The sequence below is a fragment of the Mustela putorius genome, unplaced genomic scaffold, assembly GCF_011764305.1.
Source record: "Mustela putorius furo isolate JIRA1106 unplaced genomic scaffold, ASM1176430v1.1 tig00000698_pilon_pilon_pilon, whole genome shotgun sequence".
Taxonomy (NCBI): domain Eukaryota; kingdom Metazoa; phylum Chordata; class Mammalia; order Carnivora; family Mustelidae; genus Mustela; species Mustela putorius.
In genome coordinates, this window is record NW_025421449.1 from 8,447,826 (window position 1) to 8,469,351 (window position 21,526).

The 21,526-nt window shown below is 53.1% G+C and overlaps 1 protein-coding gene across 5 annotated transcripts in view; it reads right to left on the reverse strand.

The window, feature by feature from the left end:
* Nucleotides 1-1,837: 1,837 nt before the first annotated feature.
* Nucleotides 1,838-21,526, reverse strand: part of DLG5 (discs large MAGUK scaffold protein 5) — a 117,014-nt gene continuing 97,325 nt past the window's right edge. For 4 of the 5 annotated variants that reach the window (XM_013062908.2, XM_013062907.2, XM_004765320.2 and 1 more), the window contains 12 exons: nt 19,976-20,138; nt 19,728-19,861; nt 18,918-19,064; nt 17,504-17,687; nt 16,788-16,936; nt 15,756-15,926; nt 14,978-15,174; nt 8,082-8,225; nt 7,738-7,865; nt 6,452-6,561; nt 5,697-5,806; nt 1,838-3,630 (listed from right to left, as the gene is read on the reverse strand). In XM_013062908.2, the coding sequence (XP_012918362.1) occupies nt 3,527-3,630; nt 5,697-5,806; nt 6,452-6,561; nt 7,738-7,865; nt 8,082-8,225; nt 14,978-15,174; nt 15,756-15,926; nt 16,788-16,936; nt 17,504-17,687; nt 18,918-19,064; nt 19,728-19,861; nt 19,976-20,138 (1,741 nt within the window). In that variant the 3' untranslated portion in view covers nt 1,838-3,526. The remainder of the gene's footprint in view (nt 3,631-5,696; nt 5,807-6,451; nt 6,562-7,737; nt 7,866-8,081; nt 8,226-14,977; nt 15,175-15,755; nt 15,927-16,787; nt 16,937-17,503; nt 17,688-18,917; nt 19,065-19,727; nt 19,862-19,975; nt 20,139-21,526) is intronic. The other variant, XM_045083547.1, reaches the window with a different exon arrangement.

The following is a 21,526-nucleotide window of genomic DNA, read 5'->3' on the forward strand; positions in this document are numbered from 1 at the left end:
TATATGATGAATATATATATTCATATACTAGCAAAGAGAACTTAGGGGAGAGCCATCAGAGGGCAGAAACCATACTCAGGAAGGTACAAGCCGAGGCAGATACAGCCTCACAGCCCTGCTCCCTGTGAGACCATGGAGGCCGCAGGCTCCCTGTGAGCATATGCCGGCTCGGGGGTAGCCCTGCAGTTGCTTGCATTTCTGTCCGGCCTGGGTATCTGACCCAGGTGGTGCTCTACTCCGTCCATCCAGGGCGGGCAGCAGTGCAGCTCTCTTCTTGCCCCAGCACCTTTGTTCTGGCCAAGAACAGGCCGGAGACTCTGGGCCAGTGCTTGGCTCCTAGTCCCGGCCCTTTGGTTTCCACTCCTGCGCATGAGGTGCCCAGGGGCTCCTCCAGATTCTGAAAAGGCTCCCCAGAGCAGGGGTTCTGCTAGAGTCCCATTCGCCACCCCATCCCAAATGTCAGTATGGGAAGGGGCCTTAGAGATTATCTAGTCTGCACGGCCTTCAAAGGCCGGGTGCTGAGGCCACCAGTGCGATCTGTCCGAGGCCTCGTGGCTGGAACCAAAAGTTCCCTCTGCTTTTCCAGAAGGATCTGAGCCTGCACAAGACAGACACCAACTTGGGGCCGAGACCTACCTGCCTGTGCACCCCTCCCTGCTTCCCCAGTCTTGGCAAGCCTTGGAGACGAGCGTAATTCCCTCAGTGGAGCATTTGTGATCTCAGCAACTTAGCTGGCCTCCATTTTTAAGAGACAGTGTTTTTTCCCCCTCGTAATTATAACCGAAAACCACATTCCCTATAGACAATTTGGAAACTACAGAAAAATCCCCAAGAAGAAATGGTCACTCAAAAAGCCACATGTGCAAGTCGTTAAGGTTTTGGCCTCACTGGGCTCTTGAAAAGAACCATTCCTTAAACAAGTAGATGACTATTCCCATTTGCCCGGTGGGCGACAAAGTCCCTGCAGCAGCTGCCCCCCTTGGGTCAGCACTGCCCCTGGGCTGTTGAGGAGGTGTGGGCAGCCCCATGGCCAGGCACACGTGGGCAAGAGGAATGTGCCCTGGGCCCCAGCCAGCTGCACCAGCCCACACACCACCACAGTCCCACAGAGCACTCTAACTCCCATGGCCACAGGTGAGGCCAAGGCCACAGGTGCACAATGCACCCTTACTCAGCCAGAAAGGACTAAGGAGGCACCAACCCCAAGTCTGCCTGCATTGGCCAGGTCACCGAAGCAGCACGGGGCTTTTCCAGAACACAATGCCCCCCCCCCCCACCACCTCTAGGCAAAAAGAGCAGAGGAAGAGGGCTCTTCCCAGTCCAGGCTTCCTTCCACCCTGGAATTGTAGAGAGTGACACTTGGTATCACAATGTAGCTGCCGTGCCAGGCAAGGCCTTCTTCACTCGGGGGGGGGCCCAACCTGGGACTCACCCCCTTGCAGACAAGTCTCTGGTTGAGAACATCAGGGGATCCCTGTGTCCTTCAAATCCCTTTTGCTCTTTGCAACCCTGAATATAAGCACCCGTGGGCAGGATTTGGACCTTACATAAATCAGCTGCCTGGCTGCCACCACCATCCACACTATGCTGGATGGATGGAGGGGACAGACAGACACAGGGGAGGTTAGGAGGGGAGGTTAGAGTCAGAGGTGCTAATGCAGCAGGGGAAAGGGGCTCCAGGGGATCATGAGGCTGGAAAGGACATCTCACGTCAGCCAGTTGCAGCTACCTGCTACAGAGGGGAGGAAAGCCATCTCACACATTTAGGAATACAAGAGAGCCGAAGGGGTGGGGAACTGATGGAAAACCAAAAGACCGCTATCTCCATGACAACCAGTTACAGAAATTGACCTTTATTTATTGTACTAAAGTCTGTTTAACTTTTGATACAAAGTAAGGTTTTAGTACAGAAAATCCCAGTCTGTCAGAACAGTACCTGTGCACACTGTACCGTCACAGTCCCACTCGGGCTGCCGCTTGCAGGAACAGCCTTTGGGCACTGAGGAGGGCCTCAGCCCACCATCTGTCCTACTTGTCTGAGCTAGAAGAAGGCGCGTACCTGTGAGACCAAGGGCAGCACGGAGGACTGACACGTGTCTCTTTGAACAACTGTGCAAGAAAATAGATCCCTTTTTTAAAAATGTCAGTTTGGCTAAGCTACAATCTAGTGTCTAGAATTACAAAGAATAAAATGAAATCAAAGATTTCTTGCTAGCAAAATGAAATGTTAAGAACAGTATTAAAATATAGGTCCTACCCCAGTGTCGCTTACACGGAGCCCAGTACAGTACCTATTATTAATAGGACGCACAGTTTAAGGAGGAACCACATCAAATCTTCAGCCAGAGACATCCAGCATCAGAAGTGCAAAAAAACAAAACAAAACAAGAACCCAAAAACAAAAACCCCAAAGACGCCCTCATGGGGTCCTATTTCTGCCGGGAGTGCTGTCACCGGGACTAAGAGGATCCCCAGCTTCTCTCTACATGTCTGAAAGCGAGGACACTCCTCGTTATGCTTCATCTAAGAGCTCTCGGTTCCAAGTCTGAGACATGAGTGTCTTCCTATCAGAGAGAGGTGATGTACCTGCCCCAGCCTATGGAGTTTAAGAATTACCCTGCAAAAATTGCACTGATAAAGCGGTCATTATTTACAGAACCTAAAGAGGACCCAGTGGCATGTGCCAGCCCTCGGTTTACACCCCGCGCAGAACCACAGTGTGGCGGCGAGCCCAGGGAGCCCAGATGGCCCAGGGAGAAGGCAGACATAACGATCGCAGACAGAGAAGAAATGAGAGGACACGGAAGGGGGGACAGAAAGCCTGAGCGACAAGCTTGCGAGACGCCAAAATGGCCTTCCTGGTGCAGGAAGGGAGAACACAGCCGCTGGTGCCTCAGCCCCACAAAGGCACTGGTCCTGTGGCCACCACGTCTGAGCCCCTGAAGTCACCATGACCTGCCAGGAGAGGTGCCGCTGAGAAGCAGGAAGTTTGTCGAAGCTCTGGTCCCACCGACGAGAACCTTCCAGAGCAACGTGGCCATTGCCGAGGTTCCAGAGTCATTTTGCTGAAAGCAGGAACAAAATGCAACACCAAAACAAAACGGGAGGGTGACGGGGTGGGGGGCAGGGCTGGGCACCGACAGCACGGGGCCGTTCAAGTAAACATAAACAACCAATACTTAGAAAAGGCTTGTAAACTTGTGATCTGAAAGGTTCTCTGCAGCATCTCTGATCGGCTGGCTAAGGTAAGGGTGGTGTTGAACCCCTCTATCAAAAGTCTTCTGTGTTTTTTACTTTGTCTTAAAGCACATGTGTGAGAGGAACACAGTCTTCGGTCTGGGGCCCAGATCCCGGTCCCCTGTGGCCCTCGGTCTACAGAGGAGGTGTTTCTGGAGTCCGTGTGCGTGGATCCTTCCCTTGCGTGCTTATATACAGATAGACGTGTACTTTGCAACCACTGAGCAGGAGCCGGGCCAGGCGTGCGCGTGGGCAGCCAAGCCACAGCCACCCCCAGCATGGCCTTCTTCTACAGTGGACAGGCTGGAATCCACAGGACTTTACTTTGTTCCTGATTGACCATTGCCAAGATCTGAGTGCAAATGCTCGACAGGGCTCCTCCCTGGACGACCCCTGCAAAAGAGCCCCCAAAGACACACATCATTGAGCTCAGAGCCAGACCCTGGGTTCAAGGCAAAATAATACATCTGTTACTCTTTCTGGTTTTCTGCCTGTTCAGAGCTACTTGGCCTGCCTTCCTCACGCTCTTCCATCAGCAAGAAATTGGGGAAGAAAAAGAAGAGTTGAGTACAAATAACTTTGGCTCTTTAATCTGTCCCTCTGCTCAGCTGTTCAGTAAGACACTGACAACGTGGGCTCAAATGAAGGCTGGTGTCAAATTTTGCCGGGCTTCACGGGTGCTCGTAATAGGGACGACCAGGATTTGACCGCTTGCATTAGCTGCACGCCCCCCGCCCCCAACCCCGCACGCCCTGGGATGGGTCTGCCCCCTCCTGCAAGGGGAGTCCGGCACCCTGGAAGGCAGTCTGGGCTTGTGTTGTGACGGTCCAAACAGCAGCTGGAGTCTCCAGGAAACAAGAACACGTGCCAGGGCATCCCAGAGCCCAGTGAAGATTCCCAGGCAAGATGATGACACGTCCCCAGTTATGGCCCGGCCCTGCTCTGCAGGCTTTTACCACCACAGGCCCTGAAGACACTAGCCTGGGCTCTCCGTGTGCCCCACGGAACGGTGCCAGTAGACAAAACATGCCCGGCCGCTTGCCACAAGGTAGGGACAGGAACAGACAGGGAGCCCTTAGAAACTGCTGTGGAAATGTGCCGAGAGGGGCACCCGGATGGCTCAGTCGGTTACGTGGCTGCCTTCAGCTCAGAGGGTCCGAGTCCCACAGCGTGCTCCCTGCTCCTCCCTCTGCCCCTCACCCCGCTCGTGTGCACTCTCACTCACTCTCTCTCTCAAATAAACTCTTAAAAAATAAATTTTTCGGGCGCCTGGGTGGCTCAGTGGGTTGAGCTGCTGCCTTCGGCTCAGGTCATGATCTCAGGGTCCTGGGATCGAGTCCCGCATCGGGCTCTCTGCTCAGTAGGGAGCCTGCTTCCTTCCCTTCCCCTCTCTCTGCCTGCCTCTCTGCCTACTGTGATCTCTCTCTGTCAAATAAATAAAATCTTTAAAAAAAAAAAACTGAACTTTAAAAAAAAAAAAAAATAATAATAATAATAAAAATAAATTTTTCAAGGGGCGCCTAGGTGGCTCAGTGGGTTAAGCCGCTGCCTTCAGCTCAGGTCATGATCCCAGGGTCCTGGGATCAAGCCCCGCATCGGGCTCTCTGCTCAGTGGGGAGTCTGCTTCTCCCTCTCTCTGCCTGCCTCTCTGCCTACTGGTGATCTCTGTCAAATAAATAAAACCTTTAAACAATAAATAAATTTTTTTAAAAAGTGCTAACAGTAACTTTATGTTTGTTGAAACAAATAAAAAGTCAAAAGTTTGTAAGTTTTAGAGTTTTGAATTTTTCATTTCTCTAGTAAGTGTTAATACATTTGAGTAAATACTGGTTTATGACAGATTAGAAATGAAAACTCACACACGCATATGTAGAAGCTCCAAGATGGGGTTCTGAGGCCAACTGTTTTTGCATGAGAAGCAGGAAACGAGATCCTAACAGTCTGCACAAGTGAATTAAAATCACTGCTCCTGCCTCCGTGACCCCAGTGTGATTAAGCGCCTACTGATGACTGAGTTTAGCAGAGGGAGGAAGCCACAAGGCATGATGGCAGCCAACAGGCCAGAGCCGTGCTGCCTTCGGTTTGCTGTGCCTCAAAAACCACAAAGCTGTCGAGAGTGCAGCTTTTCTTGGCCAAACCTCAGGGCTACACTAGACTGCACTTCACTACCCTTCACAGAAAGTGTGAAGACCAGCCAGCCACAGCCATCACCGCCGGGCCACCTGCGCAGGACCGCCGGAGCCCTCCCGCACAGCACTGCTGCTGGGAGACAGACCTGCCACTGCGTGGGGAAAAACCTGGGGGACGAGGCCGGGGGACCTCCCTTGTCAGCCTGTAACACTCCGCTCACTGCCCCGCACTGGCCAGCAGGACAGCTTCGATGCCGGGGACCGTGGCAGCACTATGGGGCATCTGTCCGCGCTGCCTGCTCTTCCTCTCCGGCCCGGAGGCGCACCTACCTGTGAAGTACCGACTGTACTCCTGTTCGATCTTCTGAGCCGTCTCAAACTGCTCTTTGGAATGCCTCTGAGTCACCTTGTCCTTCAGGTAGATGGGGTCTCTCTGCTCCCTGTCGGACATCCAGAGAAGCAGTCTGAGTGTCTCACCTCCCCAGGCCCTTCTCTTTGCTTTGTCCGGAGTAACAGGGCCTCCGTCAACAGGGTCCCCCCGTAAAGCACAGCGACAGCCTGTGGGCCCCAGGGGGAGCTCTGCATGGTAGGGGGAATGGTGAGTACTCCAGTGTGTGTGTGTGGAAAGCAGCTGGCCCCTAGGTGCAGGCACCAGAAGCTTGGAAGCACAGAAAGGCAAAACAGATGGAGGCCCTGTTCGGTGGTCAGCCCAACCAGCACAGAAGCTGGGGCTCAGGGAAAGCCAAGGCTCATCCACGTCCCAAGCTAGCTCCTGGCCGACTGGACCCAGCCAAGGCCACCTAGCTGCTTGTGTCCATGTGAGCCCTAAGCTGAGAGGCAGGAGAAGGAGAGAGAAGGCTGGGATGCCCAGGTAATGATGCAGGGAACCATGGCAGCAACCACATAGGGCCAAAGGCCAGTGGGGACGAGGACTGTGCCTGGTTAGCACTGCCTGAGTGAACATGAGACCTTCTGGCCATCTCCTTCTTCCACGCCCACCCCCACTGCCCTGGTGTCTGAGTCAGCAGCCTTACCCCCAGCAAGCACCCCGAGCCCACCAAGCCCCCGAGGACCCAGTCACCTACTTGATGTGTTTGGCGCTCTTGTAGTGGATGAAGATGACGATGGGGTAGATATGCATGTGGTGCAGCCGCTCGATGGCATGGGGGGCGATATCCAGGAGACAGTGCCGGTTCTAAAGGGGGTGTGTGGCCAGTCAGGGCCTGGGGATGGCCCTAAGGACACTGGAGCCCTGCCAAGGATGGGACCCCCTCCTGCAAACATTGCTCTACCTCCCTGCATCAATGAGCACATGAGGACCAGTCTAGCATGAAGACCACGTAGGGAACCCAGGAAGAGTGTCATCCCGGAAAAGCTCTCCCCACAAGCTGTCAACTCTGATGGTGGTGACAGCTAGAAGCCAGGGCACAGTAGGGTCTGGACGGCCTGCCTCGCGACTACCTTCCCTGCCTCTGACAAGACACAGGGAGCTTCTTAAAGCCCGACCCCAGCCCGGCCTCAGAAACCTCACCGCCGCCAGACTGAGCAAATGAAGATGGGGAGACCCAGTCGGACCTGCCTTGGGGAAGGGGCGTGTGTGTCTGCCTGGCTGTGACTAAAACATGTCTTGGGGACCCCTGAGCCTCCAGGTGGAGTGTGAGCCAAAGAAAGACCACGGGCACTCTGCACAGGGTTCTCCTTGATCCCCAAGAGCTCCACTGAGGGAGCCCAGGTGCCAGCCGGCTTTCTAACTCCCTGGGGCGCATCCACACTCCCTGCTGCCAGAAGCCACCTCCCTCATTCAGTGAGGAGCAAAGCCAAGCCTTATGAGGTGAAGTGAGCAGCCCGAGAAGGACAGGGCCTGAGGTGTCTGCACTTGACAGCCGCTTTTCCAATACCCCTTACAGGTTTCCCCACTTTTTCTCACACTCCCCGGCAAACGGACCCCAGTATGTTCAAGAGCCTAAGGACGCAAGGAAACGGTTCTTAACCCTTTCAGGAGCAGGGCCCTGATGGAAACTGGGCACCCTGTCCCCAGAAAAAAGCAAACATACAGTTCTGCACACACGCTGAGCAGGGCAAGACCCTGTCATAGAATCCGCCACATGGGGCTTTCCGAGAGCTCAGAGCTCTCACCAGATCCCGAATCCTCAGAGGGAGAGGGGTGACATGGGCACAGGACTAGTGCCCTGTTTATGACGGTGGAAACACAGAGAAGCAATGGGGCAAGCCCTGACAGAGGGTAACTTGGACTAAAATGACACGGGCGAGCGCACTGAAGGCCCAAGAGATGCACAGGGCAGAGGTCCAGAGCCGCAGGGGGTCCACACCCAAATGCTCTGACCCTACCCCTGGTCTAAGCAACAGGTACCTTTTCTGTGATCTCCTTTATGGAAGCCACTGTGGTCACATCGAAATGGCCACTCCTCCGCTTGTAGTCGACAAACAGGCAGTCTTTGACACCCCGCTCGATGGCCTGCTGAGAGGCCTTCATCACCTCTGCAAAGCACAGACACAGGAATGAGATGCCCCCGGCCCAGGGAGCCATCACAGCACATTCTGAGCAAGAACACTGTGCAGAAAACCTGTCCTCCTGTCCCTCCTTCTGGAGAAACACACTGATGTGAGCCACCCAGAAGGGCGCTGAAACACCATGGGACCCAGCTCCAGGAGACGGGTGGACAGAACCCGGCTGGCAGCGAGAGTGCCCCTTACCAAGGGGGCATCTGCAGAACTTGCCGGGCGCCTCGTTCACCAGCATTTCCTTCACCACATCCAGTAAAGGCCCCAGGATCAGGACAGGCCTCAGGGAGGTGCAGTCTACTTTCTGGACCCGCTGATAGGCGAGGCTCACGGAATCTGAGGGAGAGAGGGGCAGTGTCATGGGCGTGCACCCGGAGTAGAGGGAGGGAGGGAAAGAAGGAGGCAGGCAGGCCCGGGGCCGGCGGCTGCCCTGACCTTGCTCGCCCCAAGCAGCTCCGCCCCCTCGGTCCATAAATCCCGAGCCAGGCCAGGTGAGCAGCTCAGCAGGGCTCGCCTGGGACTTGGCTGGTGTAGCGGGAAGAGGCAGACCAGCGCACGCACGGTCACTCCTGCAGCCAGCACTAGTGTCCCTGCTCTGTGAACACCCAAGACAGCTGGTCTAGAGCAGTCATTCTGGCACTTCCTTCCCCTCAAATTCTTCCTCACGTGTCTCAGGCCTGCTCCCCTTGACCCCACTATCCATTGTCTGCTCTAGGCATGCAACTTGCCCTGCAGGCAGGTGTGCTCATGTGACCCCATGAGCAGAGGTGAAGCTCCCAACTCCTTGCCCTCCTCCCAGGGGCTAAAAAGGACAAGACCAGGGCTGCCCAGCCAGCCCTCACCCTGATGATGAGGACAACCTTTAGAAGCATGGCAGAGCTACAGGACCGATGGGACTGGGGTCCCTGGATGAACCCCACGATAGAGCTGCCTTCCTGGGGCCACCAATCAGCTGGGATTTGATGGGGCAGAGAAATCACACTTCGGCTACTATTATCTGGTCTGGGTTACAGGAGTCACATCAATCTTGCGTGTGTAGTACATAACCCCGCCGCCCCCTGCACCACCACAGTCCCTGAATGAATAAACAAATCGTTGCCAAAAAAGGCAGCCTAACACCAGCACCTCCCCATACCAGTCACTGTGCTGGCATCTCAGAAACACTTCGGAAAGAATACAAAACACAGTCTCACCAGTGTCACAAGTCAGCAACTTGGGAAAAGCCCCAACGACCACACAAGTGCTCTCGACGCTTGTCCAGGTGACAGAGCCAGAGGTCCCAGGGAGCAGCAGGGGTTAGAGGCATGCGTGCTGGCCCCAAACATGAAGAGACCAGCAGGAGGCCCAGGAGGGGCACGACAGGAGCTGTCGCCCTGGCCGAGCCTGGCAGGCCAGCGGACTGAGGGCAGGGAGGGCTGGGGTGGCCTCTGGGGAAGGGTCAAGGGGAGGCTCAGCCCAGATGGCCTGCAAAGCAGCTGAACACCAAGGCCTGACTGGGGACGGGGCTGTGGGTGCACACGCGGCGGGGGGCCAGGTGCCGCTGGAGCTCCACTCGGACCAAGCTCATGGGCAGAACTGAGGGGGAAGTGAACGCAATCTCTCCCCTCCCTCACCCACACCTACACATGTATTCTTTTTTTTTAAGGCCTGATGATTTTCCACGTACACCTCTGTGGCTTTCTACAGGGCACCTCGCAGCGGGCTGGCCAGGTGATCTGTTCCAGTTGGTGGGGCAGGCTCTGGGAGCTCCATCTACCATCCAGAATGTCTGTGCACTTCTGACCGAAGCCTCTGAGGAGTCTCAGGGCAAAGGACTTTCCAGAAGACAAACACATCCCCCTTTTGAAAACCGGAACATTACAAGTAAAGCCAAACAGCTCCTCTGACCCCTCTTCCCCCATCCGTCCTGGTCCCCAGCAGCTCCTCATCACCACTGTTAGAAGCTGGAAGGATGCCCTTCCAGACGCTGGTTATGCTCACATGTTGATTTTGACATTCTCAGGAAAGACTACAAAATCTGCTATATATGTATGTGTTCATTGAAAATGACATAACAACGTCAACATTCTGCACCTCCCTCTTCCGCTCCTGTTACGTTTCTAGAATGCACCCCTACTGATTCCTCCTGCTCTCCTGTATTCCTTCCGAACCTCCCACACACAAGTGCACTGTCTCTCTTCATCTCTTTCCCTCTGTATGGACACTAAGTCACGATGCCTCCAACTTATTTGAGCAAGAATCATATTCTCCCCTAACAACTATTAACACTCCACGCAGTGGGAGACCAATTTAGAAGATTCCTGTTCCTCCCTGAACAATCTGCTTCGTTGGAAGTCCTCATAATTACAGAATTAGAGAGCTACAGAGCATCTCACAAGTCATTAAATCCAACCAGCAAAAATATAAAACTCCCTGGGAAGGATAAATGTACATATAAATAGAGAATCTGGAAGTAACGTAATGTAGGTATGCAAATCACTTTAAATCTGGCGTAGGTATTTAAAAGGAACAGCATAAAAGTAATTATAAATCTATGCTAAAATATTACATTGATATAAAAGACGGTAATAGATGTCATCAACAACATCAAGGGGAGGAGGACACAGAGGTATAACACAGAATTTTTATAGGAGATTGAAATTAAGTTGTCATCAGTTTCAAATGGATTGTTACAGGAGTGCCTGGGTGGTTCAGTTAGTTAGGTGTCCGACTCTTAATCTCAGCTCAGGTCTTCACTTCGGGGTCATGAGTTCAAGCCCCATGCTGGGCTCAAGCATGGGACAATGCAGAGCATGGAGCTTACTTAATAAAAAATAATAAAATAAAATGGACTGTTGTAACTTTGAAATGCTTTATGCAATTGCACAGTAACCAAAAAGAAATATCTATGAAATATACACAAAGGGACATGAGAGAGGAATCAAAACCTGTCACTACAAAAAACAAACAAACAAACAAATGAACAAAAAACAAAGGGAGCCTGGGTGGCTCAGTGGGTTAAAGCCTCTGCCTTCAGCTCAGGTCATGATCCCAGGGTCCTGGGATCGAGACCCGCATCAGGCTCTCTGCTCAGCGGGAAGCCTGCTTTCCTTCCTCTCTCTCTGCCTGCCTCTCTGCCTACTTGTGATCTCTCTCTGTTAAATAAATAAACAAAATTTAAAAACAGCACAGCACAATAAGCAGCAAGGGAAGCAAGATGGACAAAAAAGCTATAAGACATACAGAAAACAATTCCAGTGGCAGCAGTAAGTCCTCCCATATCAGTAATTACTTTAAATGTGAATGGATCAGCTCAACGGATGAATAAACAAGATCCAGCTACATGCGTCCAGGAGAGACTCACTTTGGATGGAAGGACACACACAGGCTAGTAGAAGGGAAAGAACAAGGACAGTTCATGCGATGAGGAATCTGATGAGAGCAGGGTGACCACAGTGAAAGCAGGCCAACTAGACCTTAAGGCAGAAGCTGTTGCAAGAGACAAAGGGCATTACATAATGATAAAAGGGTCAATTCTCCAGACAGATCCAACAATCACAAACACACATGCACCTCACACTAGAGCTCCCAACTGCGGGAGGCAAACATCAAGAGAACTGAAGGGAGAAACAGAGAATTCACAATACTCAGAGGGATTTCGACGCCCCTACTTTTGTTACCGATAAAACAGCCAGAAAATAAGGAAATACTACGGACCCAATGGCCTCACAGATGTGCACCCAGCACCCCAGCCAGCAACAGTAGAGGACATATTCTTCTCAAGCGCACACGGAGCATTCTCCAGGACAGACCACCTCCAGGACAGACCACCTGGTAAGCCACATAACAAACTTAACATTGAAGCTATACAAAGCATCTTTTCTGACCACAGTGGAAGGAAACTAGAATACAACAACAAAAGGGAAACAAGAAAATAAACCTATGTGGAAATTAAACAACTTAGTCTCCAACAACCAAGGGCTCAAAGAAAAAAAGCAGAGGGCATTTCAGAAAAGTTCTGGAGACAAATGAAGCCAAAAGCACAGGATATGGACACTTACGGGATGCAGCAAAAGCTGCATCCAGCTGCATCCACATCCAGGAGGAAAGTGTGTAGTGGTAAATGTGGATATTGAGAAAGAAGAAATCAACAACCCAACTTTACACTTGGAGGAATTGGGGGGGGAATGAACAAACTAAACCCAAAATTAGCAGAAGGAAGGAAGTAATGAAGAGCAGAGATAAATAAATAGAGAATAGAAAAACAATTAGAAAAGATCAATGAGGGGCGCCTGGTGGCTCAGTGGGTTAAAGACTTTGCTTTCGGCTCAGGTCACAGTCTCAGGGTCCTGGGATCAAGCCCCACATCATCGGGCTCTCTGCTCAGCGGGGAGTCTGCTTCCTCCACTCTCTCTACCTGCCTCTCTGCCTGCTTGTAATCTCTGTCTATCAAATAAATAAATAAATAAAATCTTTAAAAAAAAAAAAGATTTAGAAAAGATCAATGAAAAAATCAACGAAACCAAGAGTTGGTTTTTCGAAAAGATCAAAATTAGCAAACTCTTAGCTAGACTAATGAAGAAAAATGGACAGACTTAAATCACTGAAATAAGAAGGGCCATGATAACCAATTCCACAGAAATGAAAACAAATTCCATAGAAAAAAAAATTTTTTTTTCTAGAAAAAATTCTAAATTTCTAAAAATTTCTAAAATTTTTTCTAGAAAAAGTTTTTGCTATGAAAAAGATTCCACAGAAAATTTATAGCAAATTACCTCGAACAATTACATGTAAACAAATCAGACAACCTGATTAATAATAATAAATAATAAATTCCTAGAAACACAGAATATATCATGACTACATCATGAAGAAATTAAAAAAAAAAATCTGAACAGAGCTACACCAAGTAAGGAGACAGAAAGTAACAGAAAAACTTCTTCACAAGAAAAAGCTCAGAACAAGATGGCTTCTTCACCAGAGAATTCTACCTAACACTTAAAAAAAAAAAAAAATTAGTACTGGTCCTCTTAAAGCTCTTCCAGAAATTGAAGAAGAGGGGACACTTCCAAACTCATCCCAAGACATAATAATAAAACAACAGACGAATATCCCTGATGAACAAAGATGCAAAAATCCTCAACAAAATACCAGCAAACTGAATTCAGCAACAAATGAAAAGGATCATATGCCACGGCCAAGTGGGATTTATACCTGGAATGCAAGGATGGTTCTTAACATACAGAAATCAATCTATGTCTTACACCACGTTAAAATGAAGGACAAAAACCACATGATCATCTCAACTGACACAGAAAAAGCATTGACAAAATTAAGTACACTTTCATGATAAAAACATTCAACCAAGTAAGAACAGAAGGAAACTACTTGAACATAACAAAAGCCATATATGAAAAGCCTGTAGCTAACATCCCACTCAAAGGCAGAAGACAGGAAGCTTTCCCTCTAAGATCGGAAACAAGGGCAAGGATGCCCCACACTTGCCACGACTATCCAACACAGTACTGGAAATCCCAGCCGGGGCAATTAGACAAGAGAAAGAAAGCAGGCATCCACATTGGAAAACAAGCAGTAAAATTATCCATTCTCAGATGACATCATCTCAATGTAGAAAACCCTAGAGAATACACACACACACACACACACACACACACACACGACGTGCACACACACAACCTGTTAGAACTAACGATTTCTATAAAGTTTCAGAATACAAAATCAACATGCAAAAATCAGTTGCACTCCTATACACCAACAATGTCCATTCTGTAAAAGAAATGAAGAAAACAAACCCACTTACTGTAACCTCACAAAGGATAAACTACTTAGGAATATGCCTAAACAAGGAGGTGAAAGACTTGCAAACCGAAAACTACAAAATACTACAAAAAGAACTCAAAGAAGATACAGATAGATGGAAAGACAGCTGTGCCTGTGGACTGGAAGACTCAGTCTTGTAAACATGCCCATTCTACCTAATCAATCTTCAGATTCAACGCAATCCCTCTGAAAATCCCAACAGCATTTTTTTTTTTGCAGAAAGAAGAAACAGCAAAATCAAGCAACTGTTATTGCCACTAGGTGTTCGCGCCTAATGATAGTCTTTGTTACTACATTTAAACATGTGAACATCCATTCCTAGTTCCGGGCCATATAAACAGACATGGCCCACCTGCTGAGGTCTGCCATCCCATCCTGAGAGAGCGGCAACGGGCCACGAACAAGGATAGGATTCACTCAACTCCCAGTATCCGGGCCTTCATTTAAAAAATAAAAATGGGAGCAGGCCAGGAAGAGAGAAGCTGTCCTCCATGGCCAGCTTTGTAGCATGCCTGCCCAGAAGGGCAACATTCAGGACACTGGACCCCCACACCAGGGTCCCATGAGTGGCAGTCACAAGAACCTGTAGCTTTCCAGGACAAAAGCACCCTTTACATAAGGACAATCTGCCAGGAGATGTCACACTCCCTAATCTGCAACTCTGGCCCTGGCGCAGTGCCTGGCCAGGGAAAATCTTGTAAGAATCGTTCATGGACACAGGAAGAAACCCAGGAAAGGCCAAAGAGCTGCAGAGGCTGGTGGCTCTTGATTACCACCAAACAGCCTACAGTAACCCCCCAAAAAACCCAGAAGCAACGCACTGACCGCAGACTGCTTCTGCCCCTCCCACACCCATCCTTCGGACAGAAGCTACATTACTGTAGCTGGAAGGGGTCCAGCTGAAACCCCGCCCTTCCAGGCTCTCTTTCTGAAACAAGCGGCCAGTGAGGTGTGAGTTGGGAGTCGCAGACTGGGTCTCCCAGGAAAGCAGTTTAAGGAGGCACACTCAACTGCGGCACACTTTGCTATCTGAATCTGGCAGTGATGGCTGGAGCTGCAACGTCACGTGCTGCCAGAGGAAGCCACGCCCTACAGCTGCCAGACCCTGAGGACAACAGTACCACCACCCCGACTACTGGGACTTCTAGGACTTCCATGCAAAAGCAGGGTAAACCTCTATCTTGTCTAAGTCATTGCTGTGCGGTTTCTGTGGTCAATGGCAAGCCTAATTCTGAGAGCCTGCTGGAAGAGTGAGCTTAGCCACTTACCTTCAAAGAGTGGAATGGTGTCGTTGGAAAAGGTGTCCAGGGCAAGGAGGTCTTTCCCATCTTTGGACCCGCTGCGTTTGTGCTTATGTTTCCTTCGAAAGAAGGATCTGCGCGCAGCCGCTGACAGCGTCTTTGCGGCGTTGTTGTCATCTTTGACCTCAGACATGCTGAGTCTCCTGGAGAATTCTTGATCCATCCTGTGGGCACAGGGAACGGTGGTGCTGGGAAGGGCCTAGCAAATGCCCCCACCCACCCCACCCCTGCCTGTGCAGAGGAAAACGCTATGCAAAGTGCAAGAAAGCAGACACAGAAGGCCACGTTCATGTGAAAGTCCAGAACAGCGCACTCTACAGGGACAGAGGTAGAGTCCCAGCTGCCTCAGATTGGAGAGGGGGCAGGAAAGACGGAAAGACAGGTGAGGTGGCTGAGGGCTGAGGGCATGCAGGGCCACTGCTGAGCTCAGAAAGCTCTGAGATGACAGTGGGACGGTGGCACACAGCTGTAAGTACTCTAAAAGCCACCAAATCAGACACTTCGAGTGAACTGCATGGCACAGGAACGTATCTCAATAAATCTGTTAAAAATAAGAAAGTTCTATTTCCTAAGTTGCCCCTGTATAGCATTGACTTACATACACCATCAGATTGCTCTAGAAGCACAAGTGGTTTGAGCAAAACATACAGACCAGAAGCCAGGGTGCAGGGCAGATGAGCCCTGATCCCTGGGACAGCTCCAGGGGTGGGCTCCTCCTCCTCCAAGCCCAGACATGAACACTTACACATATTTGCTGGGGATCTGGCCACGCTGCATCTTCTGGGCATTCTCGTCCAGCTGCCAGGCCATCCAGGACCCAAATGTGCCCTGTGGCAAGGTGTCATCCACATAGAGAATGTCATCTTTTTTAAAGCTCAGCTCGTGCTCCACCTCTGCCAGCCGGTCATACAGGGCCCTGGCCGGGCAACAGAGAGAACGGGATCAGGAGGAGGCTACCGGCTGCTGGAGGGCCCCCCAGCCACACACTTCAGCAGCCGGTCTCCTGGGACAGCTCTCCTGCCCTGAGCTTTTCCCAGACCACGATCAGGACCCACCTCCCCTGATGCTGGGGGCAATTCCCAGAGAAGGGAACCCCCGACTTTATGTAACAGAACAACATTGTCTTGCCCTCCCCTAAGACTGGGGGTTCCCTCACATCCATCAGATAAAGAACGTCTTGCCAAGGACCAAAAACCATATCCCATCTTCCAAGCGGGGCCTTCACTCCCTGCTGCCAAGTCAAGGTCACTGATTCCTATAAAAGTGAAACTCCCCAGGATGGACATATGTCATCTCCCACCAATGAGGGTGTCCTAGAGACAGAGACCATATCTCACAGTACACAGCTGATCTGAGGCCTCTCCATGGCCTCAGAGCTTAGGGAATGTGAAGGAATCTAGAGCCTCTTCTAGAAAAAACATGCTGCCTATGCCTGGCTGCACACCAGTCACACCATACTTCGGGCAGGTGCATACCTTGACACTCACACACGCTGCAGACAGATCTGCCGACGTGGGGCAGGGGAGACCAGGAGAGGAGTGCAGCATGTAGGAAAATGGGGCTCTATACCCTCAAAATTTCCCAGGCCCCAAACCCTACAGAGGGAGCCCTGGAAGGCCTCAAGCAAAGTTTCCCTAAGTCACAGGCGTCTAAGTCACAAGCCGTGAGCACGTGGTCTGGGGCCCACGCAGCATGGACCGCGGTACCATCCTCTGCATTGCAGAGACACTCACCAGCAACAGTCTCCTCAGGAGGGCCCTCCCCCGGCCCCCGGTACCTGATGTAGAAGCTGTCGCCAGGCAGGCTCTTGACCTTGGTGAACTCCTCAGGGCGGTACTGCACCTTGAGACGGACACCGTCCTTGGGCTTGAGCATCTCCACGTAGACCTCCTCCACCGTCTTGTTGCGCACGTCCAGACCGCCATACTGCCCGAGGACAGGAGACTGCGCTCAGAGGCCAGAAGCCAGGGGCAGCTTGGGCCCCCGTGAGCAGGTGGTGGGGGGATGAGGCAGATTTAAGGTCCCCGTCTCAGGGACTCTGCCTGCCTCGCCTCTGCAGGTAAGACTGAGTCCTCTGCCAGGGTCCGCTCTGACCTCAACAGCTTCTCCCAGGAGAAACACTGTGCTCGTCCCCCAGCAAGTGAGGGCTACACAAACACGGCACTTCACCTTGCTTCTGCTATCTGTGTCTTTGAATACTGATGAACCATCCCTCCCATCAAATGGGAGACCCAGCAAGAGGGAGAGGACATGCCATTAGACCCCAGTCCCACTGCTGACACAGCAGAGCACCCTCCCTCCTGATTCCCTCCCTGACACAACTGCCCAAGCCAGGGTGCCACCCGGGACAGTGTGATGCGCCCCGAGGGTCCCAGCAGCATTCAGCACCAACAGGGGGCGCCAGGCAAGAGGCCGTGCTCTGCTCCCCCATACTGCAGAATGGAGGAAGCCAGAGGGGCTGGCAGAGAGGAGCGTGGCCAGCTCAGAACTCACCTCAAGGATGAGGTCCCCTGGCACAAGGCCCTCAGGGCCCTTGGCAGGACTGTCGTCCTCCACCTCTGCCACGAACACCCCGTGTAGGTTCCCTCCACATAAATGGACCCCAAGCTCCAGCTGGGACTTTTTGATAAAGACAACTCGCGGCTCCGGGGTCTTCTTGTTGGCATCTCCCACCATCCTTTGGAGAAGGAAAAGAAAGTCCCTCGGTCACACACAGGGGGTGCAGGGTGTGCAAGACTACGCAGTGGCTAATATCCCAACAGCTGGCCGCTTACTCCGTGAGATCCCCCAGCGGCCCCATCCACGTTCTGGTTCTAGCGACTTAGTCTACAGGCTGGAAGCTGAGGTTTGTAGAGGTGAAAACATGGCCCCAGGTGAGACTGCCTGCTAGGGACTGAATGGAAATCCATGCTGCTTTCTGGGCCATCTGTCCATCCAGTGCCACAAGCTCCCTCTCTCCCCACCTGGACTACACCTGTTCTCCTAACCTAGTTCTGCCTACGAAAAGTCAGAGCCCAGGGCACAACAGACAACTCAGCAGCGTGTACGCAGCAGCTTCTCTGGCCCAGGGATTGTGCGACACCACTAAGAGGGCGCCCCTAGCCATCAAGAAACCCACAGCACGGTGAGGGAGACACTGGAGAGCACAGGGAAGGGAAGAAATGGGGCAGCAATGGGCACCTGGGGACAGGACAGCTGTGGCGACCGCAGCCAAGGCCCAGTGTGATGAATCCCAGCAGGAAACGCAGAACGGGCCACGTTCTGAGGGAGGCGGGGACTTGGTCGAGAAAACAGCTTTGTCCAGGACTACGGAACCATGGCTGCATGGCCTGGCCTGTGCAGCCCTCTCCCCATGTTCCCACCGGCTCCTCTGTCCACAGCCCCCATGTGCATGGCTAACCCCTGCTCACCCTGAGCATGTTGACTTAGCTGGCTCTGCTCCCTGCCACACTCTCACTCACTGCCCCAGTGTGGCTTGCACCAGCCCTCCCAGCACATGCTGCACAGGCCTGCACACCGGCCTGTCCCTCTCTAACCCCGGCGCTCCCCGGGGCCAACCGCGGGTGGTGGCCGTGGCTCAGGGCCTGGCTGGGTGGTGACTGTGGTGTCCTGTCTAAGGATAGAGTCAGACGACGAGTGACTGAGAAGAGGAGGAAAGGAGGGAGGCAGAGCTAAGAACAAGTCAATGAGGGGAAACAAAGAAACAACAAGTGTGAGAAAGGGCAGGAGGGCAAGAGGAAAGGGAAGGAATGGCATGCCTCCCACTCCCGATCCTGACGGCCTGTGATATGGTCTGAGGCACGGGGGTACGCTGGCAGGGTGTGCTCAGGCCACGACCACAACCACCCACCCCCCACCCCCAGGCTGGGTTGCAGCAACAGAAGGCTCACAGCACACGTTTGCTGACCTGGAACTGGGGGTGCTCTGCTTGGCCGGGGGGGTGCCAGGGCCCTCATCCTGCTCCATCAGCGGATCAATGACAGAGGGGTGCTCCGGGGGGGCGGCACTGCTCCCCTGGAGTGTGCAGTGGGTGCTGGCAGGGTCCAGGTGGGAGCTGGGGACAGAGGGCAGAAGCAGTAAGGAGCAGCACATGGTCCCCGGCCAGCCACAGCCACCCCCTCTCCGGCGTGGACCAGAGCTGGGCTGGGAGCAGAGAGACTGGGTCACAGGGCTCGGAGCCCTGAGAACAGCTGTCTTGGGAGGTGGGACTCAGGTCGTCCACCCTATAGGATCTGCCTGTCCTCAACGTGGGGCTCCTCTCTGCAGGTGTGGGCTGGGGGCCCCCCACATGCCCTGCAACTTTCCCTCCGTTTGTCCGTCCCATTGCCCCTTCACTGAGCTGGGCAGTATTGTGAGTTAGGGGCAGCCCCCCCTTCTCCCACATGCCCGGCAACCCACGGCTCAGAGGCAGGACACGGGGGCAGAACACTCTGTGTGAGAATCCCACCCCAGGGCCTCCGCTCCTGACTATCACACACCTGCAGGCAGGCTGCCTACTGCACAGGGGTGGGGGACCAGCCATGTGCTTCCACACCCTACACCTCAGGTATCCTGCTTCACCTCCTCCACCTCCTCTATGTTCTTTTTCCACAATCCGGGGCTGGCCGACTCTTCTCTTACGGAAGCTGAGTGGCCGGAACAGACGGTTGGCACCCGGGCTGCGCCCTCTCTCCTCCCCCCAGCCTGGACGGGCCTTGTGGGAGGCCCAGGCCCTCACCTGGACCGAGAGTGGCTGCTGAGCTGGTGCATGTGTGGGTTGTACTGGGCCAGGATGGTGATAGTGTCACACTGCTGCCCAATGATGAGCCGGGCCTGCTGCTCCGTGGCACTCCGCAGGTTTATGCCATTGAACTAGGAGACACCAGGAGCACGCTCAGTGACGTGGCAGGGGCTGGGCCGCAGGGGAGCACAGCTCTTCCCAGGGAGGGAGGAGAGGACGGAGAGAAGGATACAGTGCCCGCTTACCTCAAGTAACTGATCCCCATACTCCAGGCCAGCCTGGTGAGCGATGCTCCCCCCTGTCACCTTGGAGACGTAGACCCCGCCCTTCTCTCCACTCACGATGGAGATGCCCAGCGGCTCCGAGCCCTTCTGCAGCTTCACGTGGCGTGGCTCCTCTGCATAGGGCCTTGGAAGAGAGCCAACAGTTTTGGGGACTCGGACACAATGGAAAGGTCGGGGGCAAAACTGCAGTCAGGCATGCAATCAGCTACGCAGGAAAGGTCAGGGACCACCGGATGCTCCTACGATGACACAGCTGGATGGGAACGCAATGGCCCCACCTCTGTATGGCAGTGAAACACTTTCCCACAACCTCATGCAACACAAACACAGCACCCCCAGATGGCCACAGAAGCACGCAGTCCCAAAGACACAGAGAATGAGCCACGTGAACTATAAACACTGACACAGGCAGAGAAGAAGCACAGAGTTTCCTAACGTGAGCAAAGTTGCTGCAACAAAATGTGCAATGAACAAACCCGGTGGGCTCTCCAGATGCCCCAGGAGAAAAAGAAGGGGCTCCTGGGGTGACAGTCACTGAGGAGCAACCATATCAAGTATCAGTTTTTATATTTACCAGTGTACAGAGTGGTGTACGATGACCATGGAAATGAAGCTGCCACAAACCCAAGCCATTAGAAAGGGAGTGGGTAGGCTGGGAGCAAGGTGGGGACCATGCACTTGCTGGCCCGGGGTGGGGGTGGGGCGGGGAAGCCATCCGCCGTGCCAAGGGCACAAGGGGGCTCGGGCAGAGGCCTCATGGCAGGCCAACCTCAGACTCCTCAGGGAGGAGAACCTGGGCCTGGTGGCCACGGGCAGTCTCAGGAGGGATCTGTGGTGGTGGAGACATCTGGAAGGTGCAAAAAGTTAGAAGAGAGGGATGCTCAGAAAAGGGTAACAGATGCCTGGAACCTGATAGACAGAACCTGACAGACATGCAGCCAGGTGACACAGAGCCGTCCTGTGAGGACAGTGCTATGTGCTGCCCTGAGCTCTTCCTCTCAGAACAAAGTCACAGCCAAAGATGAAGGGAGGAGCTGGCCGGAGAGCCATGTCCTTGGGCTCCCCTCCAGAGCATGTGGCTGGGGACAGACTTATGTGCTAATGGAAAGCCAGGCCCCGGAGCCAGCCCTCCCCTGCCAACCAGAGACACAGCCGTCTCTCAAGCTCAGCGGGCCTCAGGCTGGGACACTCCCACCCAGGGCCCGGTCCCCTGGCAGTCTGAGAACAAAATCCTTCTTGACCTATCCCTTTACCTTGTCCCTTCCCAAATTCGCCCTCACCGCAATGCCCTCCCTTGACCCTGCGGCTCAGACACCTCAGTCCCTGGCCTACGACTTCCAGACGCATCACAGGTCACAGTGCCAGGCAGTCTGGAGTTGCAGGAGCCCTTACTCAGCAGCCCGCAGCCCCATCCTCATAGCCCCAGCCCGCGTTGGAGGACGGCACAGAGGGTGCGCGCAGCCCTTGTTCCAGTCTGGGGCTCCTCACCCCCCACTGAAGACCCTTTCCTGT